Genomic DNA, 14160 nt, shown 5'->3' with positions numbered 1-14160 from the left:
GAAGGCAAGGTGAGGGGAAGGCAAGGTGAGGGGAAGGCAAGGTGAGGTGAGGGGAAGGCAAGGTGGTGGGAAGGCTGAATCCGAGATTATGGGGTATCCGAATATGGTTCTACGTTGAAATTATTTCTCAAACTGTAGTTTTCTCAGAATTAATGCAGTAATAAGGTGAATAATTTAAAGCCCTTGGGTTATGAAAGCTTTTAAAGCAAAAATCAATAAAAATTTCCCAAAGAGGTATGTTATGTTTCCTAGGCATAGATAAATAAATGCATATTTTGATTTCTATAATGAATAAAGTATTTAAATTCAGCTCTTTGGAAACTAAAATAGTGTAAAATAGAGATATAAATATTAAAATGAATTATTAGCTTTTAAGATTATGTTCTAAATAAAATAGTGGAAAGACAAGCGACTGAGAAACAGAAAACTTAGATCTGAGTCCTATATTTGACCATATTAACGTAAGCAAATTACTCAACCTACTTGTGACTTGATTGATTTACTACAAAGGGGTTGAATCAGATGGCTTTCCAAAATACTTCCAAGTTCTAAAATTCTGATACTCTGACTTTAAACCACACACTGAAGGTTTTTAAAAAGCCAAATGTCATTATCTTATTAAAGCTACTGAGACCAAAGAGGACAGAGGTGGTAGCTAATTAGTACAGCGATGTCTTACTTGGATTGCATGTTGAACCAACTGGACTCTCCCATCTTTGAGGTGAATCAAACTCACCCCCATCTTCTTCAAGATTTCTAAATGCTCAGGGTTAGTGGCCATGAAATCTCTGGCTCTCAGAGGGGGTTTAGCTCCACTCCTGAAACTCTCCTCTCTGCTAAAAGTAATTATAGGCAAGGCTTAAAAAAACCCACAAGTCAGAATTGGGAAAAAAAGCATAAGGCAAACGAATTGCTAGTTTTAAACTAGTGAAAAATGGAACAACTAGAAAGAGTTACTTACCTACATATAACTTAGGTTTTTAATAAGTGTTATAGCTTTCAAATATATTTTACAGTTACAAAAGCTTGTATATTATCTATAAGGCAGTATTAATCAACAGCATTACAATTATTTGAAGGTACACAATAGGTTGGCTTAGAGATTTATTACTATTTATTTCTCCCTCAAAAATCAGATGTTGGGGCTTCCCTGGTGGCGCAAGTGGTTGAGAGTCCGCCTGCCGATGCAGGGGACACAGGTTCGTGCCCCAGCCCGGGAAGATCCCACATGCCGCGGAGCAGCTGGGCCCATGAGCCATGGCTGCTGAGCCTGCGCGTCCGGAGCCTGTGCTCCGCAGCGGGAGAGGCCACAACGGTGAGAGGCCCGCGTAATGCAAAAAGACAACAATCCCCCCCCCCCAAAAAAAAACAGATGTTTCTCTCAATATTTTTTTTCTCTCAATATTTTAAAAGCAAAACAATACTTGTATCAGTGAACAATAACATTCACTTAAGAAAAAATAATTTTTTAAATTTTCCTAGTAATGGTTTTTCTAACGTAACTATTTGGAAGAAAATGCACTCATTAAGGCAAAAAGTTTTATTCAACAACCAAGAATAAGTACCTCATCAAAAAAATCAAATCAAAACAGTTATTTTTCCTATACAGAAACTACAGATGAAAGGAAAAATATTTTCTACATATACAAAACGTGGAAATATTTGATGAAACTGTTGTGTAAAAATGTGCTCTGGATCTAGAGGGGTGGGATAGGGAGGGTGGGAGGGAGAGAGATGCAAGAGGGAGGAGATATGGGGATATATGTATATGTGTAGCTGATTCACTTTGTTATAAAGCAGAAACTAACACACCACTGTAAAGCAATTATCCTCCAATAAAGATGTTAAAAAAAAAATGTGCTGTGGAAGTTACAAACTATCATACGCTGCCATAATTACTTGGTTCATTAAACAAAAGATACACAGAAAATTTCCATAATAATAAAAAGACATTACTGCAGAATAAACTTTGCTATCTAACTTTACTCACCAATTTTTAATTTTAATCAGTGATAAGTACATACTCAATATTTTTAAAATCTAAATGAATGTCTTCTTGGCTGTTATATGTTCCTTACATTCTCTGTCATTTACTAAGAATTAATTTTGATATTAACAAATATAAAATAAGATATCTTACACTCTGATGATGCCTCTAGGACAGCTCTTGTCCACCACATTTTTCAAGGGTTCACGAATGCTCTGAGCATACAGTGGGTCATTAGGGAAGAGAATCTGAGTGTTTGGACAAGTCCAATCAAAATTACTGTCATCCAGTTCTGTATATTCTGAAGTCTAAAAATATAAAAGAATGTTATGTAAATAAAAATAATTATTTTACTTTATAGTTTGTTCAAAGGAAACATTAAGTGAAATGTAAGTATACACAGGATGTAATACAAGAAAACAAAATAAGAAAACATCAAGGGTACTTCTCCTACCACACTATATTTATAGAATTCTAGTCATGGATTACTTTTTCCTTGGAAAAACAAAACAAACACATAGGAGTAAAAAAGAGAGTAAGACATTTAGTTGAAAAACATAACCTACTGTGTTTTTTTTAGAGATTCTTTGATTTGTAGTAGAGAGCCAAAGAGGTAACAGATGAGCTTCTGTTGTAAAAATGTAATCTTCTATGTCAAAAATAATGTCTTCTTTATCCGCGAATAACAGGTAAAGATATTTAAACATTTCGGCCAAGAAGAAGGAATCCATTCTAAAATAAAAGGTTACAAATAAATCTAAGAACATAAAAATATCCAAATGTCAACTCTCTGAAAGCCACAGAATCAAGGTCAATAAACATCCAAAGAACTATAGAATGTATCTATCCCCTGGTGGTAATAGCCTTGACTCCAAGCATATTCCAAGGAAATGAAAAAGACCAGAAGGGCTGCCTACCACACAGGTGCACTAAATCTTGTCACTACTGCAGACAAGGTTTTTCTATGGACCTTCTGAGGGAGAGTTTTCCATTTCTTCTACAGGGAACCAATAGCAGGGAGGTAACACAGATGATCTTTACTACTGAGGACCATATAAGAATCTTCAATTAATATTAATTGAACTGGATAAAGTAATATGATTTTGATGCAGCCATTTAAGTGATAATCAAGAAGGCTTAAAAGTAATCATTTACAAAAAGTTACATGAAAAAAGTACAACACAGAATCACATGGACTAGGATGATAGCTTTGTAAACATTTAAATACCTGCCCAGTGTGACTTTACAAATGATTTAATGTTATAACGTTTTAATAAACACTTTAAAGGAAAGCTTTTATAAAAAGTGGTAGGAAAAGAGCACAGTCGTTAGATGGAGTTACAATAACAAGGAATTTAATTATATGTGCTACTTCCCAAAGCATCCTAGCTTTTAGCAGTTACTAGACAGGCTGCATAGTTTCGCAACTGGCCAAGCACAATTCCTGGCACACAGCAGGCACTTGATAAATGTTTGCGAATGCAAGTTTAAACAGCATTACTAAAGAATGAACTGGAGAGGCAGCTGGACATAGCGGTAAAGAGCTGGGGATTTGGAAATAGAAAAGAACTTCTGATGACGAGCTATGTGACCAAGGAGGATATTATATAAGGACGGTGAGCTTCAGTTTATTCTGAAAGGACATAATAACAATACATGCCTAACAGTGGTGCAAAGACTAAATGACATACTATAATGTCAACTATTTAGCATAGCACCCGGCATGCGTATGAGCTCAAAAACAGCGCTATCATTATTTTTCCCAGACATAAATGATGTTTTATTTTGGAACAACAACTGTAATGTTTCAACACTTCTTTGAACATTTTGGATGTTAATCATTTTATAACGGATAAAATACTTCCCTGTCAATCTGCAATACACTTACGGTAATTTAACTTTTTCTGGAGGACTGACGGTTATTACCATAAGCAAATGTTAGCTTAAGAACTGTAAACTGATGTGCAAGATTTTGATTTTTGGCAAATTCCACAAGTGATTACGAAACAGATGATTTGTAAATGTTTAGAAAAGACTAGAGACGTGGTAAGATCACTGCAGTATGAGTTGGGTAAAGCTAGCAAGTTTGGGTATCGTATCACATAATCTATTTTGTACTTTAAAACCATAAATATGTACACAAATGCAAACACACAGGTATGAAAAATGTCTGGAAGACTGTTTCTAAAACTGCCAACAGTGATTATCTTAGGATGGCAAGTGGGGAAAGTAACATAGGGAAGATTTTCATATTTTTTTTGCCATTTAAATTCTTTAACTGATCATTTATTATAAGAAAAATACAGATATTTCTTTTTTGAAAACTGTGTGTGGGGGGCCAGGGAATGGAGACACTGGTGAGCCAGACAACAGCACTGGTAGCTCCGTAGGGGAACAAGCAACCAAATGCAAAGAGCATTACATGGAAAAATTTAAGGCATAATTATCTAAACCCTAGATTCCTGAAAACAGTAATTTAGCTAATACATTAGATGACTGAGATGAAATTTAAGCCTTCTTTTTGGTCTAGAAATGCACACACACACACACAAAAACCCAACAAAATGAAATTTTGCTGGGATGAGTATTAAGTTCTAAGTTTGCACTTTTAAAAAATCAATCAGTTTCTTAAGAGCAGGGTAGAGAACACCCATTTGTCAGCAAGTCATTGTCAAGTATCTGAGGTCAACTGGCCACAAGTTCACTGTCTGTTAAACGTAAGAAAGCTGCTAAAGCACATCCAAGAACGTGGTAAGACAAAGATTAGGAATTCTCAACCTTTTGTTGGGCCAAATGCATGCGAGAGACGCAACACTACCACGAGGAACAGGGAGCAGACCAAGCGGTGATCCTCAAGTGGAGAAAGGGTGTAAGCCCACCAGCCCCTCAGAAGATGACCCGTCTTGCGCCTGGACCCAGACGGCAACAGTGCTGCTGCACCAAGTGCACCTCGGGCATCGTTAACTCTGGACGTGATGCTTCAAGGGGCACTCTGCACACTGGACTGCGCAACCAGAGTGTGGCACGGGCCGTCAGAGATCCAGAAACAGCACCGCGGGAGGGACACTCAGCAGGAGGAAGAGGAAGGACGCTGAATTTAGAAACACGGAACTCTCTGAACAGAGCAAATCATGTCTTCCTCTGTAATTCCTCCACCTGCTATGTTTCCTTCTGCTCTAGCGCTCACCACGTGGCTGTGATTACTTCTTTACATACCTATCTTCTTCACTGACCATAAGTCACAGGCAGGCAGGGACTGATTCTAATTTATCTTTTCATCCTCTTACCCAAGTGCAGTGTCTGGCGCAGAGCGGGCGATTAATTTACTGTTCCTTGAATGAGCTGCCAGTAGAGCACACAGTCAAAAGCCTATCTGCCTTGATTAGAATTAACCTTACTAACTGTGTGACCTCAGGCAAGCTCCCCAACTCCCTGTGCCTTGGTTTCTTCATCTATAAAATGAAGATCATAATAGAAATTATACTTCAGAGGGTGGCTGTAAAGGATCAAATGAATTAAACATAGAAAGTGCTTAATTAGAAGAGTGCCTGAAATGTAGGAAGCAGCCAGTAAATGTTACAGATAAATACAAAAGCTATCTGCTTTCATTTCTTGCTGTTTTCTGTGTGTCTGCTTCCAGAAACCTATCCATTTCTTATCAGCTGTGGTCGGGGAAGGAGGTCCCAAGCCTAATTAACTATTATCTAAATGCTCCAAGAGAAGGACTGAGGGTCAATTCTGTGAGTAGATAATGAGTGTTGTATTTCACCTGTCCCTAGTTCCTCTGCCGGAAACTACTTTCCTTTTTCTAGTTTTCTAGTCCTGATCCTTCAGGACACAGGACGCTCAAGTGACTGTCATATCCCAATCTGCATTTCACGTCCCTTTAGTATGTTTCATAGCACATATACAATGCTTTAAAGCCTGTTTATCTGCCTGCCCCAGTGATTCAATGATAGAAAAGACATGTCTTTTTATCTTTAATCTTCAAAACCTAGTATAACTCTGGCACATAAGACACCTCAGTAAATATTTGTGGAATGAACACTTGCTAACCAAATGAACCAACAAACTTTAGTGTTCATTTAGAAATGTGTTGCTATGTTCTGGACAGTTAAAATAACAGAATCAAATGATCTCAGAATAACTGGAATGTTAGTGAATATCATATTAACCAAAGGGTGCTTTTCATATCTTGAATACTCCACGTCAACAACATCTATCCAGTATCCAATGAAATAGAAACTGCCAATGGGTCTCCCCAGCTCTCCAAATCAGCAACAGAATAAGAATATACACATTAACCACGATATTCCTTTTGATGAATTCTTGACTGAACAGGAATCATAATCCAGATCATTAGTCATCATCTTGATAATTTCTAACATTTTACATAATATAAAAAACTATTAACAAAGAAGAAAACCCCAACTTTCCTAATACTTCAAAGACCAAGGTTCTGAGGTTTAACAATCATTTATTCATCTATTTAAAAATCATTTGAGCACCAACTATATGTCAGGCACTATGGTAAAAACACAGACTTTTCAAACAATTTAAAATAAGCCTATTCAAGAGAGTTTTAAAAATAAGCACAATGAACTAAGGTTTGCATCTTCAAATACCCTTTGTAAAAGCATTAAGCTGATCTGAAATCTAATAACATTTTGTGTTGTTTCAGAGTTACCCTGAGGAAAGGGGAGGTTAGGAATTGTTTTACCTGTCCTCATGACTTCCAGTACGAACATCCTTCATGGCAGCAAATCCGCAAGGCACTCTAGCATATTTATTTAAATTTTCAATAAGTGTTTTCCCTACTTCAAGGTAGTAAGGATCTCCTGTAGCCTATTAAAAAGGAGAATATATGTATACATATACATAGCTTACATAGTACCATATAACCATTTATTTATCAAATATTTATTGAGTACCTACCAGGTGCCAGGCATTATATCAGGCACTAGAACACATGTTACATAGAACCTAGTTCTGAAAGTAAGCCATGGATCTGCTTTATGAATTTCTTAAATACACAACTGGAAGGCTGCACAACTGTACATCTGAGGCTTTGGATGAAATTTCTAATGCCCAGAAAGGTTGCCTGATTAAAGGAAGGCAAGAGACATGCTTTAGAAAGCAGCTCTAGAATATAAAATTTCTCTTTAAAGAAATGCTTCGTAAGTCTTTTAAAAAGGCATAAAACTTAGATGTCAATTCTTGCATCTTTCAATAACTCTATGAACTGGGTGAATAAGAACCATGATATATCCAACCATTATAATATTAAACAAGAACTTTGAAAAGCCGATACTATTACTATAAGATAGTGAGTTATCCAACAGAGAACAGGAGCTAAATAGCAAAAAGAGAGTTAAATTAGCTTACTTTATACAAGAAGTAGGTACTTTCTGCAAATTCTGGCCTTAAAGGATGTTGAGCCCAATGCACCCTGAAATCTGTGGTAAATGCCTAGACAAAACAACACACAAATAGGCATAAAAATGTGATTTAAAAAAATAAGTAGTTCTAGAATATATAGTATATAAATTAGATCACAAACAAAAGAAAAGTTAAAATATTGATAACAATTTTCATCTATAAAATGAAAATTATCACTGCTTAAAATCACAATTCATTTTTGTGAAGGCTGTTATTTTTACCAATTAAATGGAATTCCTTTTTTAAGTGATCACTTTGGCTATTAGGAAGCTTAGGAAAAGCTATGACCTCAGTAATGCCACTACACAGGTCCTCATTGTCTGCATAATTGTGTTCTCTTCTTTTTTCTTATCTCCACTTTTTTCTCTTAATTATTAAGTCTCTCACTCTGCTATTTCTATTTTAGCATATGCTTTTTTATGAGTCTCAAATCCTCTGTGGCTTGAAACAAACACTTTAGGAAGCCTTCTAAATTGGTGAGAAGCTTAGATATCTCACAGAGGGTAGTCAATAAGTAGGGATACAACAAGGCCATACACGAATTTGGAAATTTTTAATGGTACATTTCTGGAAAGCCAAAAGGTATGCTATTAAAATCTTATGGTATCAAGCTAGCAAGAATACTTATTACTAACATATAAAAACCAGGGAGAATAATTCTTAAGCAGTGTGAAGAAGAGCTAACATTTCCAAATTTCCAGGGAGCATGAGTGATCAGCAAGAGTATGTTCAATGTATATTGTTTTCATAAAATAAGCTTTAGAAAATAAAAAGTACAAAAGTCTCCCTAGCTGGTGGGTAAGTGTAAAAGTTAGAATGAGACACTATGCAATGGCATGGATTAGAAAAGGTTCAGAAATACCAATTTGGGATTTTTTTTTACCATTAAATTAGTAAACTATCAGCATTATCCTAAACTAGACTTCTCTTAATACACGAGGAAAAGGAAATACATATACAATACTGTGTAAACCAAAAATATATTAAATAAGCTATTTAACCAGGAAAAATGAAAAAGAACAAACCAACCTTGAAGATGGCATTTTCTACCTTTAAATTAGCAATCTATAGTATATGTAAATTAGAATTCCAAAGATGATTTGCTTACCTCTGGTAGAAAATTGTGTTTTTTAATCACCTGATACAACATTTCATGAGTTTCAATAGCAGGTCTAATATCCCCCTTTAAGACCTAGAAACCAACAATAACAACAGAATTATCCAGTAAAATATGAGTTGACTTTATCTATAATCATTATATAAACAGAAAAATGTAGATTAATACAATTTTGAAGTGTGACTCTGTTTTGGTAATTCAATTTTAGAGATCACAAATGCACTGAATTATAATCATTTTACTTTAATATTAAGAGAAATAAAAGAGGTTTTTTTACCTGCAAACCTGGAAAAAAGGCAAGCAAAGCATCCATCCAAGTCCGAGCATTCAGCATTGGCTTGTGGATATGCACATCAAGTAGAAGAGGTGGCTGGCTTATGTACCTCATTATGGCATCGTAGTGCTAAAAAAGATCATAATATGTGTTCATGAAAGTAGATGAAAAAAGCTGTACTATTCTAAACACAGCGTATCATTAAATATATGAAGAAATGAAACCCCAATTTACGTATGAATAAATTTACTAAGTAACTGTTAATTAACTATGGAAATAGTTAAATTCCTTTAGATGGAAATCTTTGTAAAATATACTATATATACTCCCCTGTGTTCTTAAACTCTGATGCAGAATACTAAAAACTATAGATAAAATGGGACCTTCTGAAGGGTATAGACCTGAACATCACTATCCTGCAGGATTGTGACCCAAGGATGCTCTTACGTCCTCTTGAAGTATAGTTACAGGCTTCTATATCACAGAATTAGATTCATTTTCTCCTTTGTCTAGGAAGTTTGCTCCCTAGGCAGCTAACATAACATTCTGGTGCTTGTCTACCTAAACTAATGCATCCCATCACTGTTGCCACTCTTACGGTCCACTACCTCTGCCTTTTATGGTCTTAAAAACTCTTGCCCCTTCTTTTATCTTCTCCTAGATATTTCTCAGCCTTGACAACAGGCTGAGCTGTCAGAGTCAATGACTGATAAAAAAAACCAATAAAAAAAAATCTGTCCTCATGCACCTCAAGAAAATCTTGTTATAATCTAATAAATGATATATTAAATGATATATGTAATAGTGTTTGTAAAGGTACTCAGTGATGACTTATTAGGACTTTTACCAGGTTTTTTCCCTAACTCATCTATTATTTGTTAACTATTACTGAGTACATGATAGATCTCAAAGCACTGTTCTAATCAGCTCATGTGCATTAGCTCATTTAACCCTCCCAATAAACAGTACTGGCATCCCCATTCTGTTGATAAGGAACAGAGGAAAATATCTAAGTTACTTGCCCAAAGCCACAAAACCAGTGGCACAACCAGGATTTAAACCCGCACAGGAGAACTCTCATACTTTTAACCACTATACTGTACTATCTCACAATAATGTGGGTGAACTCATGGGTGTGCAAAGAAATGGTAAATTATTTTGAGAAGAATGTACTGACACAGCTGATGAGTTTACTACAGTTAACTTCAATTTGCTTTAATTACAGACAAAGGCGATCCAATAGGGTTCAATAATCTCTCCCTTCTCCCCTAAAAACATGCCTGTGAGTCTGATCCACACTTAAGACTTAACAGACCTTCTTTTGAAATGAATACCCACTGGTTTGTTCAAGTCTCCAAAGCCCTGCACACTTGGTGTGGTCAAGGACTAGGCCAAACTTCCAAACTATTCCAAAAAGAATTAGAATCCAAAGGAGAAGGCTTTGGATTTCAATAAATTCCCTTCCTTGTGTAAAAGATTAGGTAAAACTCAAATCTACATATTACTCACTGGAAAATCTTGAAAACTTCTGATGATAGATGAAAATAAAACTACTTTGTAATCTAGTTTTTGCAATGTATGTAGTGTTTACCCTGTCCCTGTCCAACATCATCAGGGAATACTGACCAAAAAACTACTACACATTTAAAAATAATTTTTCAGAATGTCTCTTAGATGATTGAGTTTCTATCAAAATCTGGCAAATTAAATTGGCTCTAAACTTAATACAAAATTGGAACAACTTACTGTATTAAATCTTTCCAGAAAGCTGTCATCTCCAAGCAAGACGTAGGCTTTCAACAGATATTCATAATATGAATCAATCCCTGCTCCAACTCCACTATCTATGGAAAATACATATAAATGTGATTTCTTTATTAAACAAGTCTTAAAAATTCTTCATAGAATATAGTAAAGGTACTAGTACACTAAGAATGAAAAATTAGTCTAAACATGAAATTGTTGAAAGTAAAGATTACACATTTACAGAAATATTAACCTTACTATATGAATAATAGTTCCTTTGTTGACAATAGTTTGTATGTTAAAAAAAAATCTTGCTTTGCAAAATTGGCTACAGAAGTCTTATTTTAAAGTCTTATTTAAAAGCAGAAGATACTAGTTTTAAGAATATTTTTAAAGCTTATTTTCTTAATGAGGAACTTCAAAGAGGAAGCACTAGCAGGTATTATTATGCAATTACTGGATCCTTAATCAGTTAGACATCAATCTTTACAGTTATAATATATATGAAAACAACACTGCTGCTGTTTGGAGATGACAGTTCTAATTGCTGAAGCTAGCACAACTGCTGGCTTCTTCCTCTAAGATCATCATAGAGGACCAAAGAAAGAAAATAACAAGAAGAAAACTGTTAAGAACTTGGTGGGGGATGGAGGGGGAGGGGCTTTGTTCTGGAGCAGAAGCAGCCAGGCATAGCTATGGAAGGCTCAAACAGTAGAAAAACTGCTGGAGCTTTGCTCCTGCCTCTCTCCTACCACTACCTTAAGATACAAAGTCTCCTCCCATGCCTGCTACAACTCAGATCTATGCTCCAGGTAGCCTCAGGAATAAAATCAGGGCACCACAGAAGTCCTGTGTGAGGAACTGAACTCAAAAAGAGGTGGGAACTAATTTTAGACATTCTCTTCCCCACCCTTTCCCCTCCAAACTCTTAAGGCTGGTGAATCACAATCTAAATTATAATTACAATTACAACCTTAGAAATCCCTATACTCAGGGCACACTCTAGGCCAATCAAATCAGAATCTCTAGGCGTCAAGGCATTGGTATTTTAAAAAACTTCTTAGAATTCATCCCTAAGATAACTGGGGCTGATAGGGATTGGAATCTGACCTCCCCACAAAGTAGGTGACAAGTGAATATGAACTTATAGGACAAAAACATTTAAGATGCATGACTTTTTGAAAAGAAGAAGAAAGTACTGGAGTAGGAGTTTATCAGAGGAAGAAAATATTAGAACAGGCAAACCAAGAATTTAAAATTAATCTAATAGGGGGGATGAGGGGAAGATGGCTGAAGAGTAAGACACGGAGATCACCTTCCTCCCCACAGATACACCAGAAATACATCTACACATGGAACAACTCCTACAGAACACCTACTGAACGCTGGCAGAAGACCTCAAACCTCCCAAAAGGGAAGAAAGTCCCCAACGTACCTGGGTAGGGCAAAAGAAAAAAGAATAAACAGAGACAAAAGGATAGGGACGGGACCTGCACCAGTGGGAGGGAGCTGTGAAGGAGGAAAGGTTTCCACACACTAGGAAGCCCCTTCACGGGCAGTGACTGCGGGTGGCGGAGGGGGAAAGCTTCGGAGCCGCGGAGGTGAGCGCAGCAACAGAGGTGCGGAGGGCAAAACGGAGAGATTCCCGCACAGATCATCGGTGCAGACCAGCACTCACCAGCCCGAGAGGCTTGTCTGCTCACCCGCCGGGGCAGGCGGGGCTGGGAGCTGAGGCTCTGGCTTCAGAGGAGCGCAGGGAGAGGACTGGGGTTGGCGGCGTGAACACAGCCTGCAGGGGATTAGTGCGCCACGGCTAGCCGGGAGGGAGTCCGGGGAAAAGTCTGGACCTGCCAAAGAGGCAAGAGACATTTTCTTCCCTCTTTGTTTCCTGGTGCGCGAGGAGAGGGGATTAAGAGCGCTGCTTAAAGGAGCTCCAGAGCTGGGCGCGAGATGCGGCTAAAAGCGTGGACCCCAGAGACGGGCATAAGATGCTAAGGCTGCTGCTGCCGCCACCAAGAAGCCTGTGTGTGAGGACAGGTCGCTATCCACACCCCCCTTCCGGGGAGCCTGTGCAGCCCGCCACTGCCAGGGTCCCGGGATCCAGGGACAACTTCCCCAGGAGAACGCACGGCGCGCCTCAGGCTGGTGCAACGTCACGCCGGCCTCTGCCGCCGCAGGCTCCCCCTGCACTCCGTACACCTCCCTCCCCCCGGCCTGAGTGAGCCAGAGCCCCCGAATCAGTGGCTCCTTTAACCCCGTCCTGTCTGAGTGAAGAACAGACGTCCTCCGGCGGCCTACACTCAGAAGCGGGGCCAAATTCAAAGCTGAGCCCCGGGAGCTGTGAGAACAAAGAAGAGAAACGGAAATCTCTCCCACCAGCCTCAGAAGCAGCGGATTAAAGCTCCACAATCAACTTGATGTACCTGCATCTGTGGAATACCTGAATAGACGACGAATCATCCCAAATTGAGGAGGTGGACTTAAAGAGCAAGATTTATGATTTTTTCCCCTTTTCCTCTTTTTGTCAGTGTGTATGTGTATGCTTCTGTGTGCGATTTTGTCTGTATAGCTTTGCTTCCACCATTTGTCATAGGGTTCTATCCGACCTTTTTGTTGTTGTTGTTTTTGGTGGTTTTCTTTTTTTCTTTAAAAAAATTTATTTCTTAATAACTATTTTTTATTTTAATAAATTTATTTGATCTTACTTTATTTTGTTTTCTTTCTTTCTTTCCTTCCTGCCCTCTTCCTTCCTCCCTCCCTCCCTCCTTTTCTTTCTTTCCTTCTTTTTCTTTCTTCCTTCCTTCCTTTCTCTTTCTCTCTCTCTCTCTCTCTCTCCCTCCCTCCCTCCCTCTCTCTCTCTTTCTCTCTTTCTTCTTTTTCTCCCTTTTATTCTGAGCTGTGTGGATGCAAGGCTCTTGGTGCTGCAGTCAGGAGTCAGTGCTGTGCCTCTGAGGTGGGAGAGCCAACTTCAGGACACTGGTCCACAAGAGACCTCCCAGCTCCACATAATATCAAACGGCGAAAATCTCCCAGAGATCTCATTCTCAACACCAGCACCAGCTTCACTCAACGACCAGCAAGCTACAGTGCTGGACACCCTATGCCAAACAACTAGCAAGACAGGAACACAACCGCACCCATTAGCAGAGAGGCTGCCTAAAATCATAACAAGGCCACAGACACCCCCAAAACACACCACCAGACGTGGACCTGCCCACCAGAAAGACAAGATCCAGCCTCATCCACCAGAACACAGGCACTAGTGCCCTCCACCAGGAAGCCTACACAACCCACTGAAACAACTTTAGCCACTGGGGACAGACACCAAAAACAACGGGAACTACGAACATGCAGCCTGCAAAAAGGAGACCCCAAACACAGTAAGATAAGCAAAATGAGAAGACAGAAAAACACACAGCAGATGAAGGAGCAAGATAAAAACCCGCCAGACCTAACAAATAAAGAGGAAATAGGCAGTCTACCTGAAAAAGAATTCAGAATAATGATAGTAAAGATGATCCAAAACCTTGGAAGTAGAATAGACAAAATGCAAGAAACATTTAACAAGGACCTAGAAGAACTAAAGATGAAACAAGC

The 14160-nt window shown here is 38.2% G+C and overlaps 1 protein-coding gene across 4 annotated transcripts in view; it reads right to left on the bottom strand.

Moving 5' to 3' along the window:
* EDEM3 (ER degradation enhancing alpha-mannosidase like protein 3) overlaps positions 1-14160 on the bottom strand; it is an 89798-nt gene that overhangs the window by 35729 nt on the left and 39909 nt on the right. For 3 of the 4 annotated variants that reach the window (XM_029229065.1, XM_029229064.1, XM_029229066.1), the window contains exons 9-16: positions 10564-10661; positions 8821-8946; positions 8535-8618; positions 7373-7456; positions 6708-6832; positions 2554-2719; positions 2141-2295; positions 680-836 (exon numbers count right to left, since the gene is read on the bottom strand). In XM_029229065.1, the coding sequence (XP_029084898.1) occupies positions 680-836; positions 2141-2295; positions 2554-2719; positions 6708-6832; positions 7373-7456; positions 8535-8618; positions 8821-8946; positions 10564-10661 (995 nt within the window). The remainder of the gene's footprint in view (positions 1-679; positions 837-2140; positions 2296-2553; positions 2720-6707; positions 6833-7372; positions 7457-8534; positions 8619-8820; positions 8947-10563; positions 10662-14160) is intronic. The other variant, XM_029229067.1, reaches the window with a different exon arrangement.

Source organism: Monodon monoceros, unplaced genomic scaffold (genome assembly GCF_005190385.1).
Source record: "Monodon monoceros isolate NGI ecotype Baffin Bay Population unplaced genomic scaffold, NGI_Narwhal_1 Super_Scaffold_18, whole genome shotgun sequence".
NCBI classification, from domain to species: Eukaryota; Metazoa; Chordata; class Mammalia; order Artiodactyla; family Monodontidae; genus Monodon; species Monodon monoceros.
This window is presented reverse-complemented; position numbering and strand designations above follow the sequence as displayed.